The sequence below is a fragment of the Ruditapes philippinarum genome, unplaced genomic scaffold (genome assembly GCF_026571515.1).
Source record: "Ruditapes philippinarum isolate M1 unplaced genomic scaffold, ASM2657151v2 ctg4107_1_1_1_1, whole genome shotgun sequence".
NCBI classification, from domain to species: Eukaryota; Metazoa; Mollusca; class Bivalvia; order Venerida; family Veneridae; genus Ruditapes; species Ruditapes philippinarum.
This window is the reverse complement of record NW_026858697.1, coordinates 30,282-45,338: the sequence shown is the minus strand read 5'-3', so window position 1 is coordinate 45,338 and position 15,057 is coordinate 30,282. Positions and strand designations below refer to the sequence as shown.

General features: G+C 32.7%; 1 protein-coding gene across 3 annotated transcripts; it reads right to left on the bottom strand.

Annotated features, from left to right (window-relative positions):
• Positions 1-214: 214 nt before the first annotated feature.
• LOC132753979 (probable glutathione S-transferase 7) lies at positions 215-7,979 on the bottom strand. 3 transcript variants are annotated; one of them, XM_060744559.1, is made up of 6 exons: positions 7,824-7,979; positions 7,298-7,456; positions 3,596-3,688; positions 3,138-3,253; positions 2,638-2,742; positions 215-454 (listed from the first exon to the last, which is right to left on the bottom strand). In XM_060744559.1, the coding sequence occupies exons 2-6, from the start codon at positions 7,428-7,430 to the stop codon at positions 290-292; spliced, it is 612 nt and encodes a 203-aa protein (XP_060600542.1). In that variant the 5' UTR covers positions 7,431-7,456; positions 7,824-7,979; the 3' UTR covers positions 215-289. The 3 variants fall into 3 exon arrangements, with proteins under 3 accessions (XP_060600542.1, XP_060600539.1, XP_060600541.1); XM_060744556.1 differs by lacking the exons at positions 7,298-7,456; positions 7,824-7,979 and adding exons at positions 5,069-5,227; positions 5,600-5,751; XM_060744558.1 differs by lacking the exons at positions 7,298-7,456; positions 7,824-7,979 and adding exons at positions 5,069-5,237; positions 5,600-5,749.
• Positions 7,980-15,057: the final 7,078 nt, after the last annotated feature.

Sequence of the window (15,057 nt, the reverse complement as noted above, 5' to 3'; positions counted from 1 at the left end):
CCAATCGTATACATGTATTTACTGCTCATCCTGAATCTTTGATTCCGGTGAGCTTAACACATTACGAAAGGTCTCTGTAGATGAATGAAATCTTGAACATTTTCAATACAGAAGGGAGCGGATAATCTCTTATTGTTCATAGTTGTATTAGAATTTACGGTTAAAAGTGCATTTACAGAACATGCAAAACAGAAAAATATGAAGAAAAAATGTGTAAATTGTTTGATTTTTTTTTATTATTTCATATTATTGACACCTTATTCACTAATAGTTCACAGTCTTGATTTTTTTAAATGTCAGTAACCTTTCTGTTCTTGATGTAGTCAGAAAGTTTTGGAGTGGCCATTACACGTTCTCTATGTGCTTTAAGTTTAGGAAACTTGTCTAGAAGTGTGGGGTGTTGATGTAATGGCGTGTCAAATGCGTTGAGAACAGCAAGATCAGCAAGTGTCAGCTAAAATAGAAAAAGAAGTAATCCACTACATATACACACTGTGAAAATATTTATCAACAGAGATGATTTTTTTCTGTTATAAATAATTTGTGTTGTCTTTATGACAGCTTGAAAAAGGGGTTAAAGAAAGAACGATCTTGGTTGTATACATAAAAAGTGACTATCATGTTTACATAAATTTTGTGAAAGCATCTTTCTCGAGTGATAAAATGACAAATGTTCTAAGACTTCCAAACTTTTCTTACAATTAAGATAATCCGGAGTTATGTACACTGTATATTGTTTGTAACAGTATAGCAAACAAAACGTTTTTATACCCCATCATCAAAATGTGGGGGCTATAATGGATTCGCTTTGTCGCGTCTGTCCGTCCGTCGGTCGGTCGGTCCGTCTGTCTCCATTTTCGTGTCCGCTCTATAAATCCTATACCAATGGAAGGATTTGCTTCAAACTTGGCTCAAATGTTCACCTCAGCAAGGGGATGTGCAGAACCCATTTTGCCCATGTGTCAGCTCAAAGTCAAGGTCACAATTGAAGGTCAAATATCAAACAATCAAAAATAAGACAGTATGTCGTGTCCGCTCTGTAACTCCTACACTTATTGAAAGATTTTCTTCAAACTTGGCTCAAATGTTCACCTGAACAAGGGGATGTGCAGAACCCAAAATGCCCATGTGTCAGCTCAAGGTCAAGGTCACACTTGAAGGTCAAATATCAAACAATGAAATATTAGACAGTATGTCGTGTCCGCTCTGTAACTTCTACACTACTTGAAAGACTTTCTTCAAACTTGGCTCAAATGGTCACCTCAACAAGGTTATGTGCAGAACTCATGTTACCCTTTTACCGGCTTAAGGTCAAGGTCACACTTGAAGGTCAAAAATTAACTTGGAAAATGTTCTAAAATTTTAACATGTATTTGAATACTTCTGAAACTAGAAAAGGTGTTTGCTTGAAACTTAAAATATATATGAAGTGTCACAATTAAGATATGCAGGTCAAGTTTCATAACTCGTATGCCACTTTTTAAGTCTTCAAATTTACATTAATCAAATATTAGACCATATGTCGTGTCCGCTTCATAAATCCTATACTAATGGAAAAAATTTTCTTCAAACTTTACTCAAATGTTCACCTCAACAAGGTTATGTGCAGAATCCATGTTACCTTTGTGCTAGCTAAAGGTCAAGGTCACACTTGAAGGTAAAAAATTGACATGAAATTTTCTTAAATTTTAACATGTACTTGAATATTTCTGAGACTAGCACAGTTGTTTGCTTGAAACTTAAAAGATATATGAGGTGTCACAAATAAGATAAAGGTCAAGTTTCATATCTCTGTATTGCATTTTGGCAAAGTTATGCCCCTTTTTAAGTCTTTAAATTTACATACATTCAATACTAGATATGTTATATCCGCTCTATAAATTTTTTACTAATGAAAGGATTTTCTTCAAACTTTACTCAAATGTTCACCTCAACTGGGCAATGTGCAGAACCCATCTTACCCTTGTGCCAGCTTAAGGTCAAGGCCACACTTGAAGGTCAAAAATTGACTTAGAAAATGTCTAGTACATTGGGAAAATGAAAGATTATCTGTAACTGTTTCGAACATGATTTATACTTTATACCTGTACAATAAGTCTTTTTTTACCAGAGATAATTTCCTTTTATGTATATATATTTGTGCTCTTAACAACCTTTCCAAGTCGTCTTCTGTCAAGGACATTGGTGGGGGTATGAATCGCATTCAGCGATAGTTCTAGTTTCGAGAAGTGCAGTGTTTGAGCAAAATTTCTTAAATTAACCTTTGGCAATCATTTCATCTCGACTTAAGCAATGATTTAAGTTTAAGTATTGACTGAATATCGAACAGTAAATCATACGAATCTGCATTGGTCGCATTGGTAGATTATGATACAACTCTGGAACCAATTAAGTTTAACAGTCAGCTTTAATGCTTGCCCCTTTATTTTTCTTCCGAAAGTATTTATGGAACATTCAATAGAAAAAAGCTGGCATAATTCGCCATTTTCTTGCACGTTACATAAACGCCTCAGTAACAAAACATATTCTCGGCTGAGATATGTAAATAATACGAAATTACGTTTTGTGCATGAATCGATTTTCACTTTAATACTGGACCTTTGTTAGGAATGAACAAAACATAGAAAATGTCCTTACCGAATTTCCGACGAAAAACTTTCCTCCGTTTTGATCTAATGCTTTTTCAAATAATCCACAAAATTTTGGAAATACTACTTCTGCCAAATTCTTCTGAAGTTCTTTCTGCAAAATAAAAGTTAAAAAAGAGATATTCGTTATCGGTAAATTATTATGAGCACAATCAAAATACTTGACTAATGTCATCACTGTAATTTTTTTTTTGATTCGGTAAATTTATTGTCGCATTTCGCTTGCACATATCTGCACTGCCATTTGAAAACTGAGTTATTTTATTCATTGGGAAAATCATAGTTACAGCAGTTACTCTGTTCCAGAGGAAAGACCTAAGCATTGTAATTGCTGGCGCAGGGAATAGAATCTGCGTTGTAACTTACAAAATGCCCTTTCTATGCAATGAAAGGTGTTATTCACAATATACAATGTAGTCCGTTGTTTAAATATTTATTGAACAGAGTTCATGTCACTTAAAATTAATAAACACATTTCACAAATATTACCTTCTTTTCTTCGTCCTTCTCAAAAAATACTTTAACTATCTCTGTAAACATATCTTCAACGAGTCCCATATACTGGTCTACAAGAGCTTGTTCCCAGCTATCTTTACCGGCTAAATCTGGAAATGTAAATTAGACGTCTTTGTAAAGCATTGTTCTGAGCGCGGTGTAATATATATAGAAAGGGCATGCTGTCCATGATTTACTGGGAAACTATCCTTTTCGTGTCCGAAATTTCGGAACCATTATAAAATCGACTTTAGTGCTTATAAGAAAACATTTACAAAATTAAATTTGCCAAGTCTGGCGGAGACGCTTGAATAATATAATTTTGTAAATGCGTATGCAGGATAACCACATTACTGTTTGAAATCAGTTTTTAAACTGTCGATTTACTTTTATATCTGTTTGTCAAGATATAAGGTATACATGTAATTAAATAAAGAGCTGTGCCCACTTACCGAACTCTCTAGCGGCATATCGTGCAATTGCTCCACTTTGTGCTAGCTTTTTACCGTCAACATCTAATACAGGCATCTGGCCGAATGGGGTTGCTGAAATAAATAAAATAGTTTTTCTATTCCGTACAGTATGGTATGTCCAGTTCGCTTTTAGTCTTGATTTGATGTAAACATAGTTTATTGCCAAAAAAAAAACATGCATACACGTAAAGACAGTTACAATACAATGACATGACATATTTGGCAAAAAGTGTTGACCCACAAGTTCTCTCAAGATTACTCTCCTGCGCATCGGTCGAATGTTCCACTATCGCTCACTGAAGTAACGGGAGTGTATTCAGTAAGCTGCGAAGGTGGCGTATCTCAAGATTAGCAACGGGTCTTCCCTGATGCATTAAGTTACAATAACATATTTTACAAAAATGACTATCAGTTAGATAGAAGTTAAAAATCACACATATATAGTACTTGGCTTTCAAAAAAAAATTTAGGTAAGAAAGAACAATAAAAATGATTGAGTGTACATGTTCTCTAGTTTGAATAATATTGAACAATGTTTTTAGTCTTCTTTTCGTTTCACTACATAAAGATATCGTATAAAGACGATATAGGTGTAAGGTAGAGAAAGGTTTTGTGTTATATAGTAAAACTTCTTTGCCATAACATAATGTACCCATTGTATAACTACTGCTTAGAACAAGATATGTAATGCCATGAAATGTGGAAGTCAGTAAGGGTCATCGCTTATGAATTATACTATGCGAATATCGGAAAGTCTCGAAAGAACGATGGAAAACACGATAATAAAGATGATTAATTTTTCGCCTTATTGACAAGTCATGTGTATTTGCATTTTGTTTCTTTTTCTTTGCGGTTCTTTTTTCTTCCTGTAACAGAATTTCGTTGTTTTCGCATTGTTCAAAAACTAGAAACTAGACTGTGCGTGCACATCTCATTCTGCATATTAATTAAACTAATGTAGATAATGTGTGTAAAGTGTCACTGACTCTTCTTACTACGATTAATGCATTGCCGACGCAGACATGTTTGCTTACACAATAGATAACTGGTATCTTAAGTATCCCAGTAGCTTTGTGTAGAAGTTTGATGATTAAATACATTCCTTTATTTAGCCGTAACAACTTTTAATCCTGAAGTTTACAGGATTGACTTGTTCTACAAAATGACCAGTTATTTACGCAATGTTTAATATATCAGTACTACGGAACGATTTTTTTTTTAATTTGAACTATTCGTCGATTCTTTATTATTTTTTATTCACTTATGACAAAATTCATAAGAATATGGCTAAATTCGATGATATAAATACATGTATATATCAAGTACGCGTACTGCGATCATCAGAAGTTAGTCGGAAGGACCGAAAAGTTGCAAAATGACCGGAAAGTTGCATTTAATATTAAAAAAAGAAAAAAACCCAATACAAAAACAAACAAACAAAATACTACTCACATTCCTTTCGTGATGGCCAATCTTCTCTAGCCACTCTGTCATCTTCAAAATCTCTACCAGCTGCATGGAACACGTATCTGACAAGTTCTCCACGACCTCGTACATCAAAGTAGGAGTATTTGTAGGTTGGCATTTTCTTTTTGAGAATTGCGAATCTTCCTGAAACGAACTATCGATTCAGATATAGGAATATGAAATGTACGTTGATCTTTTGGTCTTTTTTCATACTATTTTTTGTATAGTAAATTTATAGCTTATCATATGTGGTGCAACTAAGGAATTGTATAACAAAATGACATTTAAATAAAAAAAGGTAAGCACGCCCGTTTTCAAACATAATGACTATTAAGAAAACCAAGAAAAGAGCTATCAACTCAAAATGAAATGTTCAGTATGCAAAATTTTTGCTTAAACTACTTAGTGGTTATTTTGTTAATTAGTCAAGTTATATTCAAATGAACACGACAACGTGCCAAATTTTAACACAAAAATCAAGTCTGATACGATGGGAAGAGTAAAGAGTAAACTCACCTATAAATCAAATCCAACTGAACTGGTGACTGATGCTGACTTGAGTAACTGATTATAATATATATTGAAGTATTTATGGTAATGTTACAGTTCTAATTCTTGACCATCTAGGACATTCGATTGTACGTGCTTAGAGATATAAATACGGCTAATGAATGGGACGCTTAGTATACTTCCGGTAAAAAAGTCAGTGCACATTGTTTTGAATCTTAAAATTGATTTAAAAGTTATAGTATGAAAATAAAATTCTACTTCAACCAATTTCACGCTTTTAGTCTTGATTTGATTTAAACATATTTTATTGCCAAAAAGAACACATGCATAGACGTAAAGACAGTGACAATACAATGACATGACATATTTGGCAAAAATGTTGGCCCACAAGTTCTCTTAACATTAGCAATAAGTTACAATAACATATTTTACAAGAATGACAATCAGTTAAATAGAAAAAACAAAACTCACACATATATGAGCCGCGTCACGACAAAACCAACATAATGGGTTTGCGACCAGCATGGATCCAGACCAGCCTGCGCATCCGCGCAGTCTGATCAGGATCCATGCTGTTCGCTATCAGTTTCTCTACTTGTTATAGGGTATGTAAGCGATTAGCATGGATCCTGATTAGACTGCGCGGATGCCCAGGCTGGTCTGGATCCATGCTGGTCGCAAACCCATTATGTTGGTTTTGTCGTGACGCGGCTCATATAGTACTTGGCTTTCAAAAAAACGTAAAAGATTTTAGGTAAGAAAGAACAATAAAAAATGTTTGGGTGTACATGTTCTCTAGTTTGAATAGTATTGAACAATGCTTTTATTCTTCTTTTCGTTTCAATGTACAAAGACATCGTATAAAGACGATAAAGGTGTAAGGTAGAGAAAGGTTTTGTATTATATAGTAAAACTACTTTGCCATAACATAATGTACCCATCGTAAAACTACTGCTTAGAACAAGATACAATGCCATCAGTAAGGGTCATCGCTAATGAATTATACTATGCGAAAATCGGAAAGTCTCGAAAGAACGATGGAAAACATGATAATAAAGATGATTCATATTTCGCCTTATTGACAAGTCATGTGTATTTGCATTTTGTTTCTTTTCCATTGCGTTTTTGTTTTTCATTCTAAACAGAATTTCGATGTTTTCGCGTTTGTTTTCGTATTTTAAAAACTAGACTGTAAATGCACATCTCATTCTGCATATTAGACTAATGAAGATAATGTTTGTAAAGTGTCACTGACTCTTCTTACTACGATTAATGCATTGCCGACGCAGACATGTTTGCTTACACAATAGATAACTGGTATCTTAAGTATCCCAGTAACTTTGTGTAGAAGTTTGATGATTAAATACATTCCTTTACTTAGCCGTAAAAACTTTTAATCCTGAAGTTTATAGGATTGACTTGTTCTATATAATGACCTGTTATATACACAATGTTTAATAAATCAATACTACGGAACGATTTTTCTTTAAATTTGATCTATTCGTCGATTTTTTATTATTATTTATTCACTTATAACAACATTCATAAGAATATGGCTAAATTCGATAATATAGATATAAATCAAGTATACGCGTACTAATACGCATCGGAAGTTGGAGGAAGGACTGGAAAGTTGCATTTTATATTTGAAAAAGAAAAAAAAAAAACATTACACAAACAAACAAACGACGAAATACTACTCACATTCCTTTCGTGATGGCCAATCTTCTCTAGCCACTCTGTCATCTTCAAAATCTCTACCAGCCGCATGGAACACGTATCTGACAAGTTCTCCACGGCCTCGTACATCAAAGTAGGAGTATTTGTAGGTTGGCATTTTCTTTTTGAGAATTACGAATCTTCCTGAAACATATTGATTCAGATATAGGAATATGGAATGTACGTTGATGTTTTGGTTCTTTTTTACTATTTTGTTTAGTAAATTTACAGCTTGTCAAGTATGGTGCAACTTAGAAATTGTATAACAAAATGACATTTAAATAAAAAAGGTAAGCAATTTTACATGCACACCCGTTTTCAAACATAATAAATGACCATAAAGAAAACCGAAAAAAAGAGTGATATGTTCAATATGCAAAGTTTTTTTCTAAAACTACTCTCTGATTATTTTGTTAATTAATCAAGTAATTATACTTTGAACACGACAACATGCCAAATTTTACACAAAAATCAAGTCTGATATGATGGGAAGAGTCAAGAGTAATCTCACCTATAAATCTAATCCAACTGAACTGGTGACTGATGATTACTTGAGTAACTGATTATAATATATATTGAAGTATTTATGGTAATGTTACAGTTCTAATTCTTGACCATCTAGGACATTCGAGTGTACGTGCTTAGAGATATAAATACGGCTAATGAATGGGACGCTTAGTATACTTCCGGTAAAAAAGTCAGTTCACACTGTTTTTGAATCTTAAAATTGATTTAAACGTTACAGTATGAAAGTAAAATTCTACTTCAACGAATTTCACATGCACACGTGTATAAGTCACGAAACATACAGTGTTTGAAATGTGTAAAAGATATTTGCTATAAGGTCTACCCAATGCAATATTTTTGAGTGGTGATTTTAAATGCAACACATAAAATTTTCTATTTATTTAATATTTTTAAGTTGTCTAAAGTCACTTTTACTTATTTTCGCGGAAATCTTACATCACATTGTCCACGTTGAAACGAAATTCTGTAAAGATTTCTCTCTTTTTTTTAAACCTACATTTCTTTAATTGAATTGTTCAAATATGTAGTTCGGTAACTGTAAAGTTATGTTTTGATAAAAGAATTTCTATGAAAAACATGTAATACTATGTAGAGGGCATTGAATAAGTGTAGTTTTAACTAAATCTATTGAACTCGTTGAATAAAATCATAGTATGCAGCCTCTACACGACTATAATATTCTTTTTATCTCATACCCAAAATAAGAACTATTTTCAATGAAAAAAGAGTTACTTTTTCATTGACTCGCATATAGTGTATCATTTAACGCGTCTTTACGCTATGTATAAGCAAATGACGTCTCGTCGGGCGTGCAGTTACGGTTTAACGGAGTCGCAAAAGCGGCACGGGTATGTGATATAAAATCCTGCGACCTTATATCATTGACCTATATTATAATTGACGACCAAAATTTGTTCTGCAGTGTAAGTCGAGACAGCTTTTACTCCTAACTAATAATGACATACATTTACTTTACACACTATACTAATATTTGAGGTACAGATAAAGTTATTCAAATAAACGACTTACGAGTACGACATTACAACCTCTGTTATCTAAAATCCTGAATGAATTGAAATTTCATTGGACCATATACTATCAAGTTTGTACAGCATATAGCCATATATAAACTATATGAAGTCAAGGTCATATAGCCAGACTATATATCAGCATGTAGTCAAAATACAAGAAAGGTAAACCGTTTCTTTCTATTGCATTAAACAGAGACCCAGAAGTGAATCTACGGCAGTAACAATTTATATAAAGATAAATTATCGAACATGAATTATTAGTGCGATATGAGTGCGCCCTACGAGTTTCAACTCAGCTCCCATTACCTTGGATTTTTTTCGAATAACTTGACTGGTAGCACATATATGATAACCAAAGACATACTAGCTTACTCTACAACAATTACGACCAGGTAGCTGGACGAAAAAAACAAAACAAAACAAATCGAGACTAGCCTAGAAAACGTATGTTTTTCTTGACTTATTATTTTCAAAACAACTTGCTCATATGGAAAAATGGTGTCATTTCCGATTCAAATTCTAACTAAGTTAATTATTCACATGACAAGTCGTTCGTTATCTTAATGATCAACATTATTTTTTGTCCAATCACATTGCAGTATTTTTCAAATTTCTGCTAAGTCTAACTTTGGTTAATGAACTAAATAAAATTCACTTAATCAGTCGTCTAACCAGTCTAACTAATTTCAATAATGCATTATATAAATGAGGAGTTAGAGGTGTGGTTTGCACTTTGAATTGTAAAATATCTAGGTTAGGCGGAATTTCAACTCAACACTTTGGCTTCAAAACAATGCCAACGTAAAAAAATTAGGCGAGGTCAGGTGTTTCTAAATGTGAGGATACAATCAAATTTATAACATAGTTAATACATGTGGGGCACGCAGAGACAAATGATTACAAAGTAACTTTTTTATATCCTTTTAACTCAAAGAAATATGTCTGTTATAAATTGCTGACTGTTTTGAGCTTAATATTTTCTAGAAAAAGTAACCAAAGCATTATTTTCTTTCAGTTGATAGGAATGAACTGCATTAACAGTCCTTGATATTAGGAATACAATGATTACATTTTTTGGCTGGAAAACTCATTGTAAATGGACCCCTCCACTTGTAAACCTAAATTGACACACAGAAAAAAAAATAAAAAAGTGAACTGTTTTTCAATTGAGCAAACAAATAGGGATTTTAAATATAAGTGAATAACTTGAAGCTAATAACGAATTTGTATCAATCAATTAATGATCTCTGATGTATTTTCTCACATTTTCCATTTATTTTAAAAGGATGTACACATTTCATTAACTCCATTGTTTTTACCTTATTGCATCGTGTTCCTCGCAAATCATATATAGTTTAAATAACAAAATTTCTTGAAAAATGTACTGAAAACTGTTGGCGTTATGGAAAATATTCTTCGCGGTTACACGCCGCTAAAATTAAAAGCGGCCCCGAAAAAACGCTCAGGCGGTCACGATATTTTTGTCATTATGCTGACGCCGTCTATGACACTTAAATGAATAAAGAAGGAACCTATTTAAATTAGGTATAATATACATGTAGTAAGATAGTTATTTCCACCTACCCCCGTACGTATTGCATGTATAGATACAGTATCACGGTTGTCGGCGTATTAAACTGATGTTTGGTTTTTTAATTCCATATATAATATTATGCGTACAGTTACACAAAGCATTTTTTTCTTCATTTGCATTTGAAGAAAAAGTAGTTTTTTTTTTCTAAATTGCTATCACTTTTTGACTGGTCCATGTGGTCATGGTTTAGTATATTTGCGTGACTTTGCGATACACTTTGTTTAAAAGTTGTTTAATGGCGGGAGGATTCAATATGTTCTTTGTGCTAGCAGATATAGAGAAATAGGGCTTTTATATGTCATTAATTTAAACTGTTCAAGAACAAGTTGAAAGATACAAAAACATTTATATTGGCAGGGTTTCCGCTGCAATCGCCAATTCCACAAGTGGCGAAAAAAAATAAGACCTACTGCCCTGCTTATTCAGCAGCTCCTCGTTATTCGAATTTCGCTTATCTCGGCTGCTCAATAAAAGTTCGAGATATCTAAGGTCAACTGGATGTTGTATGTTTTAGGACGTTCACTATCGTTTATCATAGTATCATACTGTATAGTTATGTCTTGACACATATTTAAACAAACTATATACATGTATGAAAGTATGTTAATTTTACATTTTACACAAAAATACAACGTTAAAAATCCCGTTCAGACATTTATTTGATTGATGAGTTTGTCACGCTCCGTGAATCAAACTCAATTGATACATCAACATGACACTTATTGACAATTAATGACGTCATGCCATTAACGTATTTTAGACAATCATATATTAGGTCAGCGTAGTTTTGATTTGACATCTTTGGTAACTTAACGTCATAATATTATATTGATTTTTAATGTTAGTATGTAAATTTAATCTTACATATAAAACAAGAATAATTTTGAGTCGCTCACATCTTAGCCAGTCAAAATATTTGTTTAAGTCATAAAGTTCTAGTAGTTCAACTCAAATTCACCTAAAAGACACAGACATTTGGGGTTTGGAGCTCAAAACGCCTTTAAAATCCAAATAAAATGCATATTTGTCAATCCCAGCACATGTACTGATCATATATATCAAAAAAAAACTTAATATAAGCCGTTTTGAAAAAATTTCATATTTCAACATCTATTATAATTATAGATGTTGAAATATGAAATTTTTTCAAAACGGCTTATATTAAGTTTTTTGATATATATGATCAGTACATGTGCTGGGATTGACAAATATGCATTTTATTTGGATTTTAAAGGCGTTTTGAGCTCCAAACCCCAAATGTCTGTGCTAAAAGATAGCCCGTCGTCCAATCGCAATATGTCCTTTCATTCAAGAAAAATACACGGAGAGTACAAATATGAAACAATTGTACGTTAAAGCACACACACAAAAGTTTTGGGGTAAAATTAGAAAAAAGGCACACACAACGCAATTATCAATGATTTGTGGATTTCTCGTATAAGCCTAATAAACAAGTCTGGGGTTAGCACATACAGTATTTTGGTATACTACTAACAAACGCTGTTTTCAAAAAAGTCTTACCCCCTTTTATATGTATCAGTAATTTCTTGATAACCCGTTGTCAAAGTCGATTTATTTTTTATTTATTTATTTATTTATTCATTTATTTATTATCGTTACATTGATGAAATCATTCTTTTTTTTATTGTAAACAATTATGTGATAGCATATAAATTTACAGTAGTGATTACACAACATAATTTAAACTTTTACAAAAAGAAGGGTGGTAAAGCAAACCAAATAGAATAAACAAAATGACGAGAACAAACAATGATATGGTTTGTTGTTAATAGTTCATATAAAAATTACTGGATTAACTTGTAGGTAAATCTATCCCGACATGTAACAAAAATATTTATTTGATGTCTAACTTGTTTGATTATGTTAAGTTTACAGACGCTCATATATCACCTCTCCGTTAAAGATAATAAAATAAGTTCTTAAGTTATCATTTCCGTTGCTGGTACCGTAAATGTCCCTAATCACAATTTCGTTATCTTACAGGACACGCGTATCTTTGTCTACGCAATAAAGTTGCCATGAAGAAGTACGAGATTGTTGCATAATCGCATTAATTAATGATACTTACAAGTGTGAATTATAAATTTTATTACCGTTTGTCTGGTTCCCCTCCAATGTCGGTTTATGAACAGAACGGAACAGAACATAAGTTTATTAATAAATCGTATGCGAACAGCATATTGATTAAACAATAATATTTTACATGCATGCATAAAAGTATGTAATGAGAGCATATACAATAATGAATCAATGTATCAAAGATAAATACAAAGTCTACATATTTTCGATAGATTTGAGATATTCGGCTTTGCTATTTCTGACTATTCATATACAATTATGATAATGAAAATGTCAAACTTGGTAATTGTTATTCATTATGACACAGTATTTTAAGTTAAGTATTTTAATTAACTATTTGTATTTAAGAGAGTCTTTCTTTCTTCAAATGCTTTGATTAGATATTTTGCCAGTCTGTTATAAAATTTGCACATCACTGGATGATAATAAATCAATGAATTTAATCATATTTGGCCTTGTTCTGTACCAATGTGGTATATACTGTCTTCTAATGTTATTATACACCGGACATTCTAATATGAAGTGGAATTCATCTTCTATTGTTCGTTGAAGACATAATTTACACAGACGCTCGTTCCTAGGAATGTTCCTATGCCTACCTTGTTCAATTTCAAGGCAATGAGAGGACAAACGTATTTTTGTTATTACATTTCTATATTTCTTATTTTCCATCAATATTAAATAATCTGCCATTCCAAAGTTTTGTTTAATACTATTAAATAACATGATACTTGGGCTACTTCGCGTACACACTCTCCATTCACTAACATATATGTCATAACATCTTCGTTTGAATATTGGTATAAACGCGTTAATATCTACCGAACGTGGATATAGCCATACTTCCCCAAAGCCACATACATCAAGTAGTTTCTTCACTTTTGAGGCCCAGTTTTGCAGTCCATTTTCAGCTGTTTTTAAGATAGATTCGTACACATTCCATATTATACAGTTCCGTTGTCCGTTGTGTAAAAGTTTCAACCAAAATTTAACAATTCGAACTTTTCTGTTAAGAACTAGTGGATGTCTACCCGTTTCACCGTATATGCCATGGCTATATACTTGTCGATAGTTTCACATTTAGGACTCGCTTAATGAATTTTCGGTGTACACGTTCTATTACTTCTGCGGATGAAAAACCCCATATTTCAGCACTATAACAAAGGATAGAAGTAACATATGCGTCGAATAGGTTGAATTTTATCTTAACTGGCATTTCTATGTCTTTTGTTACCGATAGTAAATTGTTCATGGATTTTATAGCCTTTGATGCAAGGGCATCAATGCCCCGTTTCGCCGAACCATTACTGCTTAGTACGTAGCCCAGATAGTTGAAAGATTCGACGATATCTATCCCGTTGCCGTTATATGTCCATGTTTCGTTATCTCTCACACGCCCGTTACCTTTTTTGAATACTATAATTTTTGTTTTCGTTACATTGACAGTTAATCTCCAATTTACACAATAGTTATATAGCAAATCGAGATGTGATTGCATTCCTTCCGGGGTTTCGCTCAATAGTATGCAGTCATTTATGATACCCTGGGCAGCTGCTAAACCCAATAACCAGTACGCTTAGAAATCCATTTAATTGAAACAGATAACCTTGAGTAAAATGAAAAATTATATTAATGCTAATATGATACTGTCAATAATTATTATAGATATAATAATAAAGATAAAGTAATAATAATAATAAATAGAAGTGATATAAGAAAACGCTTATAATGATGATGATGGTGCCTTATTTGAGCATTTAATAAAAATCGGCAGCAAATCAGTTATTTAACTTTTTTATTACATTTTAATAGTTTATAAAACATGTCAGTTAACCGAAACAACTCTATCAAGTCTTGCAAGATTGAGAACTTCTTTTTTTAACATGACCAACATAGAAATACAAATACGAGTATAAGCTACGCATTACAATCATCTTTCTTTCTTTCATCTTTTCTTTCTTTCTTTCTTTTTTTCTTTCTTTCCTTAATGGTTTGGTCTGGTTTAAAGTCACACTCGAGGATCTTAAGCCCCCGTGCAATTTTCAGGCACGAAAACAGCATCCGAACATCGTTATTTACTGGTTAATGAATCGTGTAAGGTAATTTTCACCAAAAGAGTATCTCTTTTGGTGACACGAGCTATGATTTTAAGGTTAGCTCGGCAGATAGAGGTCACAATATCCTCAGCGTCCTATCAGGTACCAAAATGTTTGAAGCCACCCTAAAAATTTGATAAAACTATGAAAATTAAGCGGAATTCAATTTTAGCAGTTTCCAAGCATGCAAAGGGTTGATTCGGTGCTTGAAAAAGTATATATACCATTCATTATTTCATTTGCATTTCATCAGTATTGTGCATAAAAAATCATATGATATGACAACAAGTGACAACAATAAACGCAATAAAACCTCCCTTTGTTTTACTCCAGTGCAAGTGAATAATTAGCTGTCAAGAAAGACGGATCCGTTCAGGTGAATTTTCGCATTAATTC